This window comes from Anomaloglossus baeobatrachus, chromosome 6 (genome assembly GCF_048569485.1).
Source record: "Anomaloglossus baeobatrachus isolate aAnoBae1 chromosome 6, aAnoBae1.hap1, whole genome shotgun sequence".
Lineage (NCBI taxonomy): Eukaryota > Metazoa > Chordata > Amphibia > Anura > Aromobatidae > Anomaloglossus > Anomaloglossus baeobatrachus.
In genome coordinates, this window is record NC_134358.1 from 540,048,715 (window position 1) to 540,064,127 (window position 15,413).

The 15,413-nt window shown below is 41.8% G+C and overlaps 1 protein-coding gene across 6 annotated transcripts in view; it reads right to left on the bottom strand.

Annotated features, from left to right (window-relative positions):
- The window catches only part of ADAM22 (ADAM metallopeptidase domain 22), a 331,085-nt gene that overhangs the window by 14,755 nt on the left and 300,917 nt on the right, over positions 1 to 15,413 (bottom strand). For 3 of the 6 annotated variants that reach the window (XM_075315606.1, XM_075315604.1, XM_075315602.1), the window contains one exon: positions 8,555 to 8,641. The exons of the other annotated variants lie outside the window; for them this stretch is intronic. In XM_075315606.1, the coding sequence (XP_075171721.1) occupies positions 8,555 to 8,641 (87 nt within the window). The remainder of the gene's footprint in view (positions 1 to 8,554; positions 8,642 to 15,413) is intronic. 6 annotated transcript variants of the gene reach the window in all.

The window sequence follows — 15,413 nt, forward strand, 5'->3', positions numbered from 1 at the left end:
GGATAACAATATCGGGTGACATTTATAGGGAGTCCGCCATTCAGATGACTGTTTTCATTATGTGATCCCATTTTTTTTTCTGGCCTCCTTACCCATCAAGTACAATACTCAGTCATAAACCTTGCTTTATAATGGAGTCATTTGAACGTGGATATCTCCATAATCTCCCAGAAATGTACAGAAAGTGTTGATGTCGTTATTAACAAGAAGATCGTTTTTACAAAGAATCTATAAAAGCAAGCCTCGGGTTGGCGGATAATGGTTAGAATACCTTTATCCTGTACACCATTATCACTGCGCATAATGCTAGACGTTTTTTAGCAGAGATGATCCATGTAGGTTGGCAATTGACTACAACCTTCTGTGTTTTGTCAATGTGAAAGCTGCCTATCTTGGCTCTGGCAGTACAACACCCCTTGATTTTATGTATCATTCAGGTTCACTGTAGACCAGTGTATTCCCAATCTTATTTCTTTCTGAAGACCGTCCACCATGGTGAACCAATACTTCCAGTGCTATCTTTAAAAAACTTTTGGGGGCTGGAGGTGTCAAGTATTTTATAACTGGTTACTTCACCAAGCGGGAGCAGGGAATTCATCTATCTTTACCGTATAAGTCTAGCTACTGGAAACCTCAAAGAATCTTTGTTGGCTAAAACTTCCGTAAGCAGAAGAAATTAAGACATATGAATATCTTAGCACAGAGAAAGACACGAGAAGAGGAACACCATGATGTATGGGGAAGCCATGGTTGTGGACCAAATACAAGTAAAGGCTGCTTTACGCACAATGATATCGCTAGCGATCTCGTTAGCGATGTGACATGGCAGATCGTAGATACGATTTGCCGAGATCGCACATAGGTCGTTTTGTGACCGGCGCTACAAAAACGACCTATGTGCGATCTTGGCAAATCGTATCTACTATCTGGCGTGTCACATCGCTAGCGATATCGTTGTTTGTAAAGCAGCCTTAACTAACAGGGTTACTGCCACTATTAAAGAGGCACCAAGCCATCTGAAGATGTAAAAAAAGTGTCCTCCCTGCGCATTGGTGGACACAAACAGAAGAGGGCCCCTGTGCAAGAACAATATATGGGCCCTTTGCAAGCCAAGAGGTCATCAAAAAGCACAATTCCTTCTTCTTTGGAGGTGGTAGTAGGCCCCCTTACCTCTTTGGCCTCTGTGCAGCTGCAAAGGTGGCACCAATGATATGTCCACCCCAGTCCCTGCTCCAGGTGCTTCACCTAAAAGACTACGGAACAAGTTTTAACCCTCCTAGTGTAGGCCATTAACATCGATCACTTTTTTTTGTCTTCAAGAATGTTACCCAAACTAATGAAATTGAACTTTCTTGCAGCTGCTAAAGAAAAAGTAACCACCATCCATGGTATCTGAAACTGTGAACAATGCGGAATGAGTTTTCTAGATATACATCATGGTAACGGTAGAAGAGTTGACCATGTGATGCCCTGGTGAACATTTTAACAATATTTCTGATCACCTGTTAGAACTATGGTTTTGATAAATTGAATAATCATCACTTGCTCATATACGGGAATCTCGCTCTTCTTTGAGAAGATTTGTCTAGAAACATTTATTTACGGGATGAGTCTCTAATTGGCGATCACTGTGGCGTAATTCAGCCATAAACCTCCGATATGGATCAAAAGAGACTATGGATGAACATGAGGTTGTGGGGGTAATAGTGCTTTATACCTGGCAAACCTCATGGACATCAACAATCAATTTGAGATTTTGCACCGTGGCGGTGTCGGGTATTTGGGAATTCACCCATATTTTCTTGCGTGGTTCGTGTCCTCTTTGAGCAAAGTTTCCTAAGCTGTTATGGTTATTGGGAATTCCAAACCAGCTTAAAATTTGAATGGTCTGTAGACATCACTTATAGGCAAAGAGACTAGTCCTGACCACCAGGGTATAGTACAACCCATAAAAATATGGAAAAAAAAACACTTTTTTTTTTTTTTTTTTAGAGTAACTTTGAAAAATTAATTAAATGTAGAAAAACAATGTGCATTAGGGTACGGTTCTATTTGCATTTTGCACGGACAAGAGAAATCCGATAAAACATCGGATTGGTCTCGCACCAGTGCAAAACTATGGAGCAGCGTCCATCTGCGACTGATTTCTCATGCCATAGCGGCATGTGGAATGAATCACAGCATGCTGCGTTTGGCAGCGAGTCTCGGCTCACGGAGCCCTATACAAGTCAATGGGAGCATGTGAAACATCGCACTGCACTCGCATGTCATCCGAGTGCAGTGAAATATACGCAGAGACAGGCCGGGAAGGAGATGGGAAGAAAGTGCTCCCTCCCTCTTCTCCACAGCTGTGATATGATCACAAGATCGGATCACAGTTACATGACCCTCAGCTGACGCGCGCAGCAGAGGGTCATTAGCATATCGCTTCCGATGCTCTCGCAGTGGAAGCTATATGCAAGTGGAACCATACCCTTAAAGTGGTCTTAACTGGTTGCATAGAGTCTTCCAGCTATGTGCTGCAGGATAGAAATAATTCTGAGCAGCATGACACAAGCCCACATGTAGTAGATTATCACTAGAGGACTAGGTTTCTTGTGCCTCCTAGTCCAACCCTTTGTAGTGTAACCATTGTTATATTTTTTTTTTATTATTATTCCATATATTTACAAGTACATGTAAATATATTTAAACTTGTCAGTTAACTGAATAGAGGAAATTGATACCTTTCTATTTTTTTCTTAAAGTAACTTGTATCTCTCTCTCTCTCTCTCTCTCTCGCACTATATAGCTGTGTGAGGGGACATTATGGAGAAGCGTTACGTGGGGATATTATAGAATGGGGCAGTGTGTGGGGGAATATTACTGAGAGCGGCATTATGGGAAAGACATTACGAAGAGGGTAAGTGTGGTGTGGACATTATGGAGAGGGGCAGTGTGGGGGAAATATTACAGAGAGAAGTTGTGTGGGTGATATTATAAAAGTGAGTAAGTGGGGGGTAATATTAGGAGATAAGCTGTGGGGGTGGATACATTACGGAGAGGAGCTGTGTGGGGGTGGTATTATGCAGTGGAGTAGTGTAGGGGGAAATATTATAGAGCAAGCCAGTGTGCAGGGAACATTATGGAGAAAGGCAGTGTAAGGGAATATTATGGAGAATGGAAGTATGGGGGAGACATTATAGAGATGGGCAGTGTGGGGGGATATAATGGAGAGGTTCAGTTTGGGAAGGGGACATTATAAAGAAGGACAGTGTAGGGGATATTTTGTGCAGGTAGCACAGTTAATGGCATACCATGGGAGATATTTTAATTGATTGGGGCAGTATAATGATACTTTCATGACAACCATGTCAGGAAGTGCTCCAGAAGGTCGGGGAAGAGGGAAGTCTGAAGAGATGAGTTCTGGTCTGAAATCTCATCATGGTGTCTGTACTACAGCAAAAGCGTTGGATAGAAAAGAGAAGGGAACGACCTAAATCAGAAAAGATGTCATTTATAAGGTACCTGGATATTAATGTTTATTTGTGATACTACCTGTGTCTCATCAGTACTGTGGTTCCTGTAAAATCTGAAGTCTGATGATGATAACCAGTGTTAGGCCTAGGACACACGGCGAGTAAAATCAGACGAGTGGAATGCTGTAAAAAAAAAAACGCATTCCAATCGGACCAATGTTACTCTATCAGGCAGTTCCCATTTGCAATCACAGCATGCTGCATTTGGCAGTGAGTCTTGGTTCTCACGTACCCATACAAGCCTATGGGTGTGAGTGAAACATTCGACTGCACTCGGATGACATCCGAGTGCACTGCAATATCAGCTGACAATAGAGGAGATAGAGTGATTAATCCCTCCCTCTCCTCCTCATCTCCCTCCCAGCAGTGATCCGATCCCAGGATAATGACACCATGCTCATGCTCGCAGCAGAGCGGGAGCCGAGGGTCTTTAGCATATCACATCCAATGATCTCGCATCGGATGCCATACGCTCGTGTGGCCCTAGCCTTAAGGACATACTGGGATTTGCAGGTTCACATGACATAAGCGCATGACCTGAAACTTCATTTGATCACTGTACTGAGCTTGATAATGTATTCCTGTACTGATGGTGGTTCTGGAGCTGCATTTGTATACTGACGGTGGTTCTGATCATGTACAAGTACATCTTAATAAATTAGAATATCATCAAACAGTTAATTTATTTCAGCAATTCCATACGAAAAGGGAAACACATATATTATATAGAGTCATTACAAACAGAGTGATCTATTTCAAGTGTTTATTCCTGCTAATGTTGTTTCTGTTAATGTTCTTCGTCCCACCGAAGAAGAAGGGCAAAACGTACGTCGGGGTGTGAGGGACGTGGTTAAGCAGAGGAGTTCACGACATATTAAGGTACTTTGGACTTGTTCATATAGCTTGGTTCGCTTGGTCTTTCACTTTCAATAGGATACCATTTGTTTATTTGAGCACTTGCACATTATCCTTAACTCATGGTATTTCAGTAATCTATTTCACTTGGTGTATTTCAATGAATCTATTTATTGATGCACATGTGCACTTTATATATTAGGATTATGCACATTATTTGCACCCTATTGCATCTGTCTGACTGAGATACTTCCTATGTGAGCCATGGTGTGAGCATTAAGTATTTATATATGAAATTTCCCTTATGTAGTTTGAATACTCTGTGACTGTTTTTCCCTTACTGTATTTATTTCCATGTCCCTTATTAATTTGTAGTGGAACTTCTTCTTACTATTTTATTCTTATGTATCTAAATAAAAATGTGATACTTTTACCATATACGCGTTTCTTAGGAGCTTTTTTGTCCTGGGTGCATTCCTCTAGATAGTGTGGTTAGTTGGATCACAAACAAGCAATTTTTAGACAACGCCTGAAGAACATCTTAAGGTTGATCTATGGTGCTGGTTCACCGCAAACCTACTCATGGGTAATTTCATGAAGGCTGTTTTGTTGCAGTAGATATTCCTCCAATTCTCATTCCACCCTTCACCCATAATTCGAGGAACATCAGAACATTTGGAAAGAATTGCTACTAGTACTTCTACAACTAAGTAGAGCGGTGGTCTCCAACCGTACACTCGCCACCATGCCCTGTTAATTTACCAGCAGTGGGAGATCCACAGGTTGAAAATCAATGATGCGGAGTACAAATTCTGTAAACTTACATCTAGGATTTCTGGTCGTCCTGCTAGATATTTCATGCCATGCTTCTGAACCAGTGACATAGACATTGCAGTGAGTTGGATGATGGTTTCTCCAGGAGGAACATGCTATTAATGTGAGATGTCTTCGGCCTCATGGATAATATTTGACTTCTGAAAGCTATTAATGGTGAAGGGGTGGCATGCACTACACCCTTTATAAATAGCTTCAGTGACACAACATAGATAAGAGCACTATATCTATAATACAAAGCCAAACCCACAAGAAGCAAGAACATGTAGGAGGGGTATTTATCAAAAGTAGTGCCACGGAGAAGTGGACAAGTGGCCTATAGCGATTAATCAAGACGCTGCTTTCCAAGGCATATGGAAAATAAGAGCTGGAATATGAATAATTGCTAGGGGCCATTTCTCCATTTTTTTCTTCCCTTCTGACCATTTTTGATACATTCCCCCAAGGTTCCTTTGCCAAATGAATTGTCATCTACTGAAAGAAAAATACATCCCCAAACGAAAAAATCTATTTGAGACGTGGTTTCCACGAGGATCCTATGCGGATCGGAATAGTTTTAAGCTAGGCTTGTTTTTGGTTACTACTTATTTGTGGTGGTGGTGATTATTTTTTCTCCCTCATCTGATGTACAAGTGACCACCTGACTAGCAAAGCACTTTTGGTAATCCCTGAAGTTAGCACCAGGGAAGGGAATAGTTGTCCACCAAGTAACTTGAAAAACATTAAAGATGATGTCCATCCAAAAACTAGCTCTAGATAGGCTTGCTCTCAGGCTACGTTCACAATGCTTGATGGTGGGGCGACAGTAGTCCCATTACAGCATGTCGACTGCGGTGTTCAATGTTTCCGGGACTGAAGGAGATAGCTGAGTACAGAATTAAGTCATCTCCATCCATCCCATAGATATTGAATTGAGCCACAAGACAAATGTGTGACCACCACTCTACTCCAATTCCTCCAGAATGGAGGACTCGATTATAGTGATCAGTGTGGGTCCCAGTATTGGAGATCCCAGCAATCATACATTTATCGCTTATTCTTCAGATAGGACATACTTTTATTTTTTTGAAGGAACATTCCTCCACGTAGAAAATGTAACCGATAATGAGCATTTGAGCAATTTATTCATTCGTCTAAGGCAGGGGTCCCCAACCTGTGGCTTGCATGCCCTTGATGTGTGGAACATGGCTGTTTTCCGACTTGATGCATAAGCAACAGGTCTAGCAAACAGATTAAACAGCAGGTCTCCAGGCAGTGACTTTTGAGGGTATCCCCACATAGAAGAGCAGATCTAAATAGGTGTAAGTTTTGGCTGTCGTTATACCGGTAAAGGGGGCTCATGGTGTTGCTATTTTCAGGGGGGTCTGCACTGGATGTTGCTCGCTACCCTGTCTCAGATCTGGATGTGGCTCTCAAGGTAAGAAAGTTTGAGGACTTTTGGTCTAAGGCAGGGGTCCCCAACCTGTGGCTCAGGAGAGACATGTGGCTCGCAAACCCATGAAGTGTAGATCGTGGCTATTTTCCAGCTTGGTGGAATAGCACCAGGTCTAACAAACAGCTATGAAGGGTTGATCTCCAGATGGTTTCTTTTATGAGTAGCCCCATACAGAAGAGCAGATCTGAATGGGAGGTAAGGTAGGAACCTCTGGATCGTGGTATACTGTCTCAGTGTGATTTCTGTGGAAGTGCTTTTGCTTTCATTATACTGGTAATGGGGGCTCTGGGTGTCAGTATGGTGAGGGTGGTAGAAGCTAGATGTGGCTTACGACCATCTTTCAAAGCTGAATGTGGCTCGCTACCTTCTTTCATAGCTGACTGTGGCTCTCAAGGTCAGAAAGGTTGGGGACCTCTGGTCTAAGGTGATATTGATGGGATTTAATTCTATGAACTGGATAATATTTTGGATGAATTAAAGGAACGTTTTTTTCTCTCAGATATTGTGGGCCATCACCCAGCTAATACGTTATGACTTATAGGGAATAACATACTGCCGCCCGACCACCGTGCGGAGCTGCCGCCCGACCACCGTGCGGAGCCACCGCCTGACCTACACCCCACACCTACATCTCCTCCCCATAATCCTATAGAATGTAAGCCCGCAAGGGTAGGGCCCTCTTCCCTCTGTACTAGTCTGTCTACTGTAACTTGTATACGTATTTTGTATGTAACCCCCTTCTCATGTACAGCACCATGGAATTAATGGTGCTCTATAAATAAATAATAATAATAATAATAATACTGATTGTTGGGCGTTTAACCACTGGAACCCCCAGTGATACTGAGGATGGGAGTCTGGAACACAGGAACTGGGCTTCGCAAAGCCCCATCTTAAATGAGAGGAGGTCTGCATGCTTTATTCATTGTTTATGGGACTGTCAGAGATACTGTAGTACATTATTTCCAAAAGTAGCATGAAAGCCTTCAAGACTGGCTTCTGGAAAGTCAGTTCTTTGCGTTCTAGAGTCCTGTTCTCGGGATCACGGGGATCCTGTAGTTAGGTAACCCTTTAAAAATAAGTGCTTTATTTTGGACAATCCATTTTTTTATTATTTTTTTTGGAGAAGGGTCATTAGCCGTATGCTGGTTACAGCAAGTTCAAAAGGTGGGACCCTAGCATCAGCTGTAATCTGTGTAGTTCTCAGATACGTCGGGTTCTCCGAAGCAAGAGATGCTCTTTGTAGATGTTCTCTACTTTTGGGATCAGAATCCTAATTATGTTACTGCCCACTAAATTCGCCTACACCCCTTTGACAGGAAGTTCATGACTAATACGCTATAGGGACAGCTATACTTTAGGGACCATATAACATGATGGCATAATAATGGATCATCTCCAATATCTATATCTTTAGAATCCTCCTTTTCTTTTTTTTTTGGATTGAAGGAGTTACATAAGATGGTAAAAAAAAAAGATGGCTGCTTTATTACAGAAAAAGCACCACTCTTGTCCACAGGTTGAGGTCGGTATTGCACCCCAGCCCGACACAACTCACTGTGCAGCAAGTGTGGCACTGCTCGTAAAAAAAAAAAATGGATGCCTTGTTTTAGGATCTTAAATAACCCTGTTATTATTAGATACGGGTGTTTGGACGGACATATCCTTTAATAAATGCCCACAGCTCTGTGTACGAAATACATTTTTCATTTGAGGGGATTGTTTTCTCCCTTAAGACAATAAGGTATATACACTCACACTACCAGATATATACATAAACAAACAAGTGCATACATGTACAGTGCGACCGTATATGTATACTGTATGTAGGTATGTATATATTCCAAGCTCCACCATAGCGATATACCGCAACATCGCTCTGAATGTAATAAAGCGTTCCGTTCCGTAATACCTAATATACGGTCCTTCTGTGTTTTTATTCACATCTTCTACCCATATAGCTACATAATGTTGTCTTTTGTACCAGGGGTTAAAATACCTGCAGAAAAGTGATAGGAGGAACAGGAGAACAGAGAAAGCAGAAAATACAGTCTGAAAAAAATACAACACGATCACAGAAAGAAAAGTGAGAATGGGAACAAAAAGGAGGAGAGAGGTAAGCAAGCAATGAATATAGGTAGATTAGCGTGCGAGGAGAAATCATATATAATAAAAAGTACTGCCACATTTACTGTATATGTATACTGTATATGTCTTTCACTATACAGAGTAGAATTCATACAGTTTTTCGTTTTTATTTTTTTCTAAAAAAGAAACAGCGCCCCTCCTGATTAATGGCTGTGTTTGGTATTGCGGCTTGAAGTATTGTAAAATCTGTCGTGGACAAAATTGCTGCCGTTTATGGGAGGAAAAAAAGGCACTTCAACCTCAGAACATTGAAGGAAAAATGAAATACAATAGACCCCATGTATTAAAAGTAAAAGAAATAATCTTTGTTGACGGTAGTAACCAATGTCAGCACAACCTTTATTTTACCAGGTTAGTATAAGAAATAAAAGCCGAGCTATGACAGGTTGCCATGGCAAATAAAGACATTTTTGATTAATGGCGAATAAAACAGTAGGCCTCATTTATCAAAACTGATTTTGATCTCCATAGCAACCAATCAGAGCTCAGGTGTCATTTCATAATCTACCCTGAAAAAATGAAAGCTGGTCTTTGGTTGCTATGGGTGATAAATGCAGCAGAGGCCCACCCTTTTACTATTAGGACAGTTATAGCCCACACTTTTACTATTAAGACAGTTGAGGCCCACACTTTTACTATTAGGACAGTTGAGGCCCACACTTTTACTATTAGGACAGTTGAGGCCCACACTTTTACTATTAGGACAGTTGAGGCCCACACTTTTACTATTAGGACAGTTGAGGCCCACACTTTTACTATTAGGACAGTTGAGGCCCACACTTTTACTATTAGGACAGTTGAGGCCCACACTTTTACTATTAGGACAGTTGAGGCTCACACTTTTACTATTAGGACAGTTGAGGCCCACACTTTTACTATTAGGACAGTTGAGGCCCACACTTTTACTATTAGGACAGTTGAGGCTCACACTTTTACTATTAGGACAGTTGAGGCCCACACTTTTACTATTAGGACAGTTGAAGCCCACACTTTTACTATTAGGACAGTTGAGGCCCACACTTTTACTATTAGGACAGTTGAGGCTCACACTTTTACTATTAGGACAGTTGAGGCCCACACTTTTACTATTAGGACAGTTGAGGCCCACACTTTTACTATTAGGACAGTTGAGGCCCACACTTTTACTATTAGGACAGTTATAGCCCACACTTTTACTATTAAGACAATTGAGGCCCACACTTTTACTATTAGGACAGTTATAGCCCACACTTTTACTATTAGGACAGTTGAGGCCCACACTTTTACTATTAGGACAGTTATAGCCCACACTTTTACTATTAGGACAGTTGAGGCCCACACTTTTACTATTAGGACAGTTGAGGCCCACACTTTTACTATTAGGACAAATGAAGCCCACACTTTTACTATTAGGACAGTTGAAGCCCACACTTTTACTATTAGGACAGTTGAGTCCCACACTTTTACTATTAAGACAGTTGAGGCCTACTCTTTTACTGTTAAGACAGTTGAGGCTCACACATTTACTATTAGGACAGTTGAGGCCCACACTTTTACTATTAGGACAGTTGAGGCCCACACATTTACTATTAGGACAGTTGAGGATCCACACTTTTACTATTAGGACAGTTGAAGCCCACACTTTTACTATTAGGACAGTTGAAGCCCACACTTTTACTATTAGGACAGTTGAGTCCCACACTTTTACTATTAGGACAGTTGAGGCCCACACTTTTACTATTAGGACAGTTGAGGCCCACACTTTTACTATTAGGACAGTTGAGGATCCACACATTTACTATTAGGACAGTTGAGGCCCACACTTTTACTATTAGGACAGTTGAGGCCCACACTTTTACTATTAGGACAGTTGAGGCCCACACTTTTGCTATTAGGACAGTTGAGGCCCACACTTTTACTATTAGGACAGTTGAGGCTCACACTTTTACTATTAGGACAGTTGAGGCCCACACTTTTACTATTAGGACAGTTGAAGCCCACACTTTTACTATTAGGACAGTTGAAGCCCAGACGTTTACTATTAGGACAGTTGAGGCCCACACGTTTACTATTAGGACAGTTGAGGCCCACACTTTTACTATTAGGACAGTTATAGCCCACACTTTTACTATTAGGACAGTTGAGGCCCACACTTTTACTATTAGGACAGTTATAGCCCACACTTTTACTATTAGGACAGTTGAGGCCCACACTTTTACTATTAGGACAGTTGAGGCCCACACTTTTACTATTAGGACAATTGAAGCCCACACTTTTACTATTAGGACAGTTGAAGCCCACACTTTTACTATTAGGACAGTTGAGTCCCACACTTTTACTATTAAGACAGTTGAGGCCTACTCTTTTACTATTAAGACAGTTGAGGCTCACACATTTACTATTAGGACAGTTGAGGCCCACACTTTTACTATTAGGACAGTTGAGGCCCACACATTTACTATTAGGACAGTTGAGGATCCACACTTTTACTATTAGGACAGTTGAATCCCACACTTTTACTATTAGGACAGTTGAAGCCCACACTTTTACTATTAGGACAGTTGAGTCCCACACTTTTACTATTAGGACAGTTGAGGCCCACACTTTTACTATTAGGACAGTTGAGGCCCACACTTTTACTATTAGGACAGTTGAGGCCCACACTTTTACTATTAAGACAGTTGAGGCCCACACATTTACTATTAGGACAGTTGAGGCCCACACTTTTACTATTAGGACAGTTGAGGCCCACACTTTTACTATTAGGACAGTTGAGGATCCACACATTTACTATTAGGACAGTTGAGGCCCACACTTTTACTATTAGGACAGTTGAGGCCCACACTTTTACTATTAGGACAGTTGAGGCCCACACTTTTGCTATTAGGACAGTTGAGGCCCACACTTTTACTATTAGGACAGTTGAGGCCCACACTTTTACTATTAGGACAGTTGAGGCCCACACTTTTACTATTAGGACAGTTGAGGCCCACACTTTTACTATTAGGACAGTTGAGGCCCACACTTTTACTCTTAAGACAGTTTAGTCCCACTGTGTTCAATGAAACCAAGTGTCAGAGGCACAGATTTATGATTTATTTTTACAAAATGGCCTTTGTTCCTCATGGCAACCAATCACAGAGCAGTTTACATTTTTCGTGAACACTATAAGAAATGAAAGCTGTACTCTGATTGGTTGTTATGAGCAATAAATGCTTAGACTGTTTCATAAATCTCCCCAAAAGATACACAGAGTAGACCAAGTCATGGAGCAGATCTTGTGGTAAATAATGGTGTATATCTATACACAGGCGGACAGAAAGAGAAAAGGGCCCCTGTGCAAGAACAATAATATATGGGCCCGTTCTAGCCTAATAGTTTAACCTGTTTTGGAGGAGGAAATGGACCCCTTTACCTCTTGGTGCCCTGTGCGGCGGCACAGATTGCACCAATGGTATGTCTGCCCCTGTATATCAAGATATTAGACAGTGATTAGGATACTCGAACAGCAGTGGCACCGATAAAGTCATCTTGAAATATAGCGTTCTATGGGGTTAATTAAGGCTCCCAGTAGAGGGACATACATGTCAACTTGCTGGTAATGTCCTGATTTTTCGGAAACAGCTCTGGAATATTTGTGGTGTCCTGGGGCGCAAAGGGTAGACGTTTATACAAACCCCACTCAAAAATGGGTGTTTCCATGTGGGATTGGGGCATTCCTTAGCAGGACAGGGGGCCGGGCACAAATATCTCTAAATTGTAAACATCTAACCATGCAATGGGAATAATTATCATGTCAAGATGTGTTGTGAATCTCAATATGTAAACTGAACTATAGCCTCTAATTTGGTCAATATTTTATTGATAATTCCATTTTAACAACTGCTAAAGTTTGCACTAAATATTTCCCCATTTAAAAATATGAAACATAAAACTTAATCTACAAGCAAAGCGGATTTCTGTCTAACTACATACTTACCAATATTTAAGTTAACCCAAGAACAACCCAAACTGGACGGGATGCTCATTTTAGGGGATTTTTTTTTTTTTTTTTTAAATATGCCTGAATTTTTCAGGGCCATTTCCAAAAATTTGGGATAATGCCAGATAATTCATCACTGCTGACAACTCTCCTACTAATAAATTAAAAAGAATTAGCAGAAGCGATCAGATAGTGTAGCCATAAAGTCCCCTAAGGGACACCTGAAATAAATTAAAAAAAGTAGAAAATAAAGGAGTTTTAAAAAAAGAAAAAGTTAAAAACACCCTCCTTTTGCCCCATTGAAAATAAAACAATAAAAAAAATACATGTTTGGTATTGCCACGTTCAGAAATACCCGATCTATCAAAATATAAAATCAATTAATTTGATTGGTACACAGCATAGCGAGGAAAAAATTCCAAACACCAAAATTATGGTTTTGTGATTGCCGCAAGTTGCATTGCATTAAAATGCAATAACAAGCGATTAAAACATCTCATTGACCCAAAAGTTGTTTCATTAAAAATTCTAGTTCAAGATGCAAATAATAAGCCCTCACTGAGCCCCAGATCCTGAAAAATGAGAACGTTACAGGTCTCGGAAAATGGTTACAAAAGTGCAATTCTTTTTTTTTTTTATGAACTTCTAAAGAAATTTTTACTACTTAGATAAAAGTAAAACTATACATGTTTGGTATCTACAAACTCGTACCAACCTGGAGAATCATACTGCAAGGTCAGTTTTACCATATAGTGAACATGATAAATAATAAAAAAAAAAAACCTTAACAATAGTGTACCGTATTTTTCGGACCATAAGACGCACTTTTTTCCCCCCAAATGTTGGGGGAAAGTTGGGGGTGTGTCTCATGGTCTGACTATAGGGCTGCGGCTGGGAATGAGGGTGCTGCGGTGGAGTGGGCCATCGGGGGCACGAGCAGGCTGCAGCAGCGCCTGCTGTGACCACGTGGGCCCGCTCATTACATATGCACGCCCATCCTCCCGCCCATCATCTCTCAGCGAAACCGGTGCTGACAGGTGGGCGGGATGATGGGCGGGGGGGTGCGCGCATAATTAACAGCAGGCCGTGATCACCCCTGGCAACTACAGCCTGGAGTGATCATGTGCGGCTGTATTCACTGCCCCCCGTGCATCATTATCAGCGCGGGGTGCAGTGAATCAGTGCACTCACCCGTCACCGTGTGTGGAGCCGTCCCCCTGCAGCATCGCGCGATGTCTTCCGGTCTGTGCCGGTCAGCTGATCTGGACACTAGCGGCGCGCACAGCGATGACGTCATCGCTGTGCGCGCCGCTAGTGTCCACCAGCTCAGCTGACCGGGCTCAGACAGGAAGACATCGATTCGCGATGCTGCAGACAACGGTGACGGCTCCACACACGGTGACGGCTCCACACAGCGGCGCTGCAGCTGAGACAGAGATCGGTGCTTCAGGGAGTGAGGAAAGGTGAGTATAAACGTTTATTTTTTTTTCTGTGCCACAGACCATATACCAGGATGGGGGTATTTCATGACCAGGATAGATGGGGGTATTTCATGAGCAGGATGGATGAGGGTATATCATGAGCAGGATGGATGGGGGTATATCATGAGCAGGATGGATGGGGGTATATCATGAGCAGGATGGATGGGGATATATCATGAGCAGGATGGATGGGTGTATATCATGAGCAGGATGGATGGGGGGTATATTATGAGCAGGATGGGGGTATATGAGCAGGATCATATACAAGGCAGGAGGATCCTTACCAGGATGGGGTACCTTAGTAGAGAATTTGGGGACATTACCCCCATAACAGTGTCAGCAGCAGATCCTCGCCCCATAACAGTGTGTCATGACCATATTTTTTGGTTAAAATTTTATTTTCCTATTTTCCTCCTCTAAAACCAGGGTGCGTCTTATGGTCAGGTGCGTCTTATAGTCCGAAAAATACGGTAATTTCCCCTTTTGTTTGCAGTTTCATCGCACTTGGAACTTTTTCCCCGTTTTCCAGTACAATATGAGGCAGAATGATTAGTGTCGTTCAAAAGTACAACTCGTCCAGCAAAAAATCAAGTCCTCATATGGCCATATTGACGGAGAAATAAAAAAGTTATGGCTATTGGAAAAAAGGGAAGAAAAAATGAAAATGAAAAACGGAAAATCGCCCGGGGGTGAAGGGGATTAAAATTCTGGGATCTGACTAGAGTTCTTACAATATTATCAACGCTCAACTAAACAAAAGGCGTATTAATGGGGGGAAAAACTCTTTAAATGAGTCATTGCAGGGAAAAATGTTTATTATATGGACCCCAATAATACACAAATGTGCAAAATCAGCGTGGGGGTAAACAGAGGGGGCTCCAGAGAGATAGTTAGGCTTTTCTTCACCTAGGAAAAATATTAAATTAGCTATCCCACATAATGGTGAAGTAACTTATACATATAGACCTCGGGCACATACAACCAGGGGAAGGTGCCCTGTCAGCAGCGCCACCCCAGCTATAGCCGTGGCCAGGATTACTATCACAAATAATGGCCTAGCTAACAAATACAATCCCCGTATTGGGTACATGGGCATCAAGGATGACAGCCACCCGTCTATAAAACTTTTGTGAGCTCTTTGTCCCAGGCAAAATTGAGGGAATTCATTGAAGTGTTGCGAC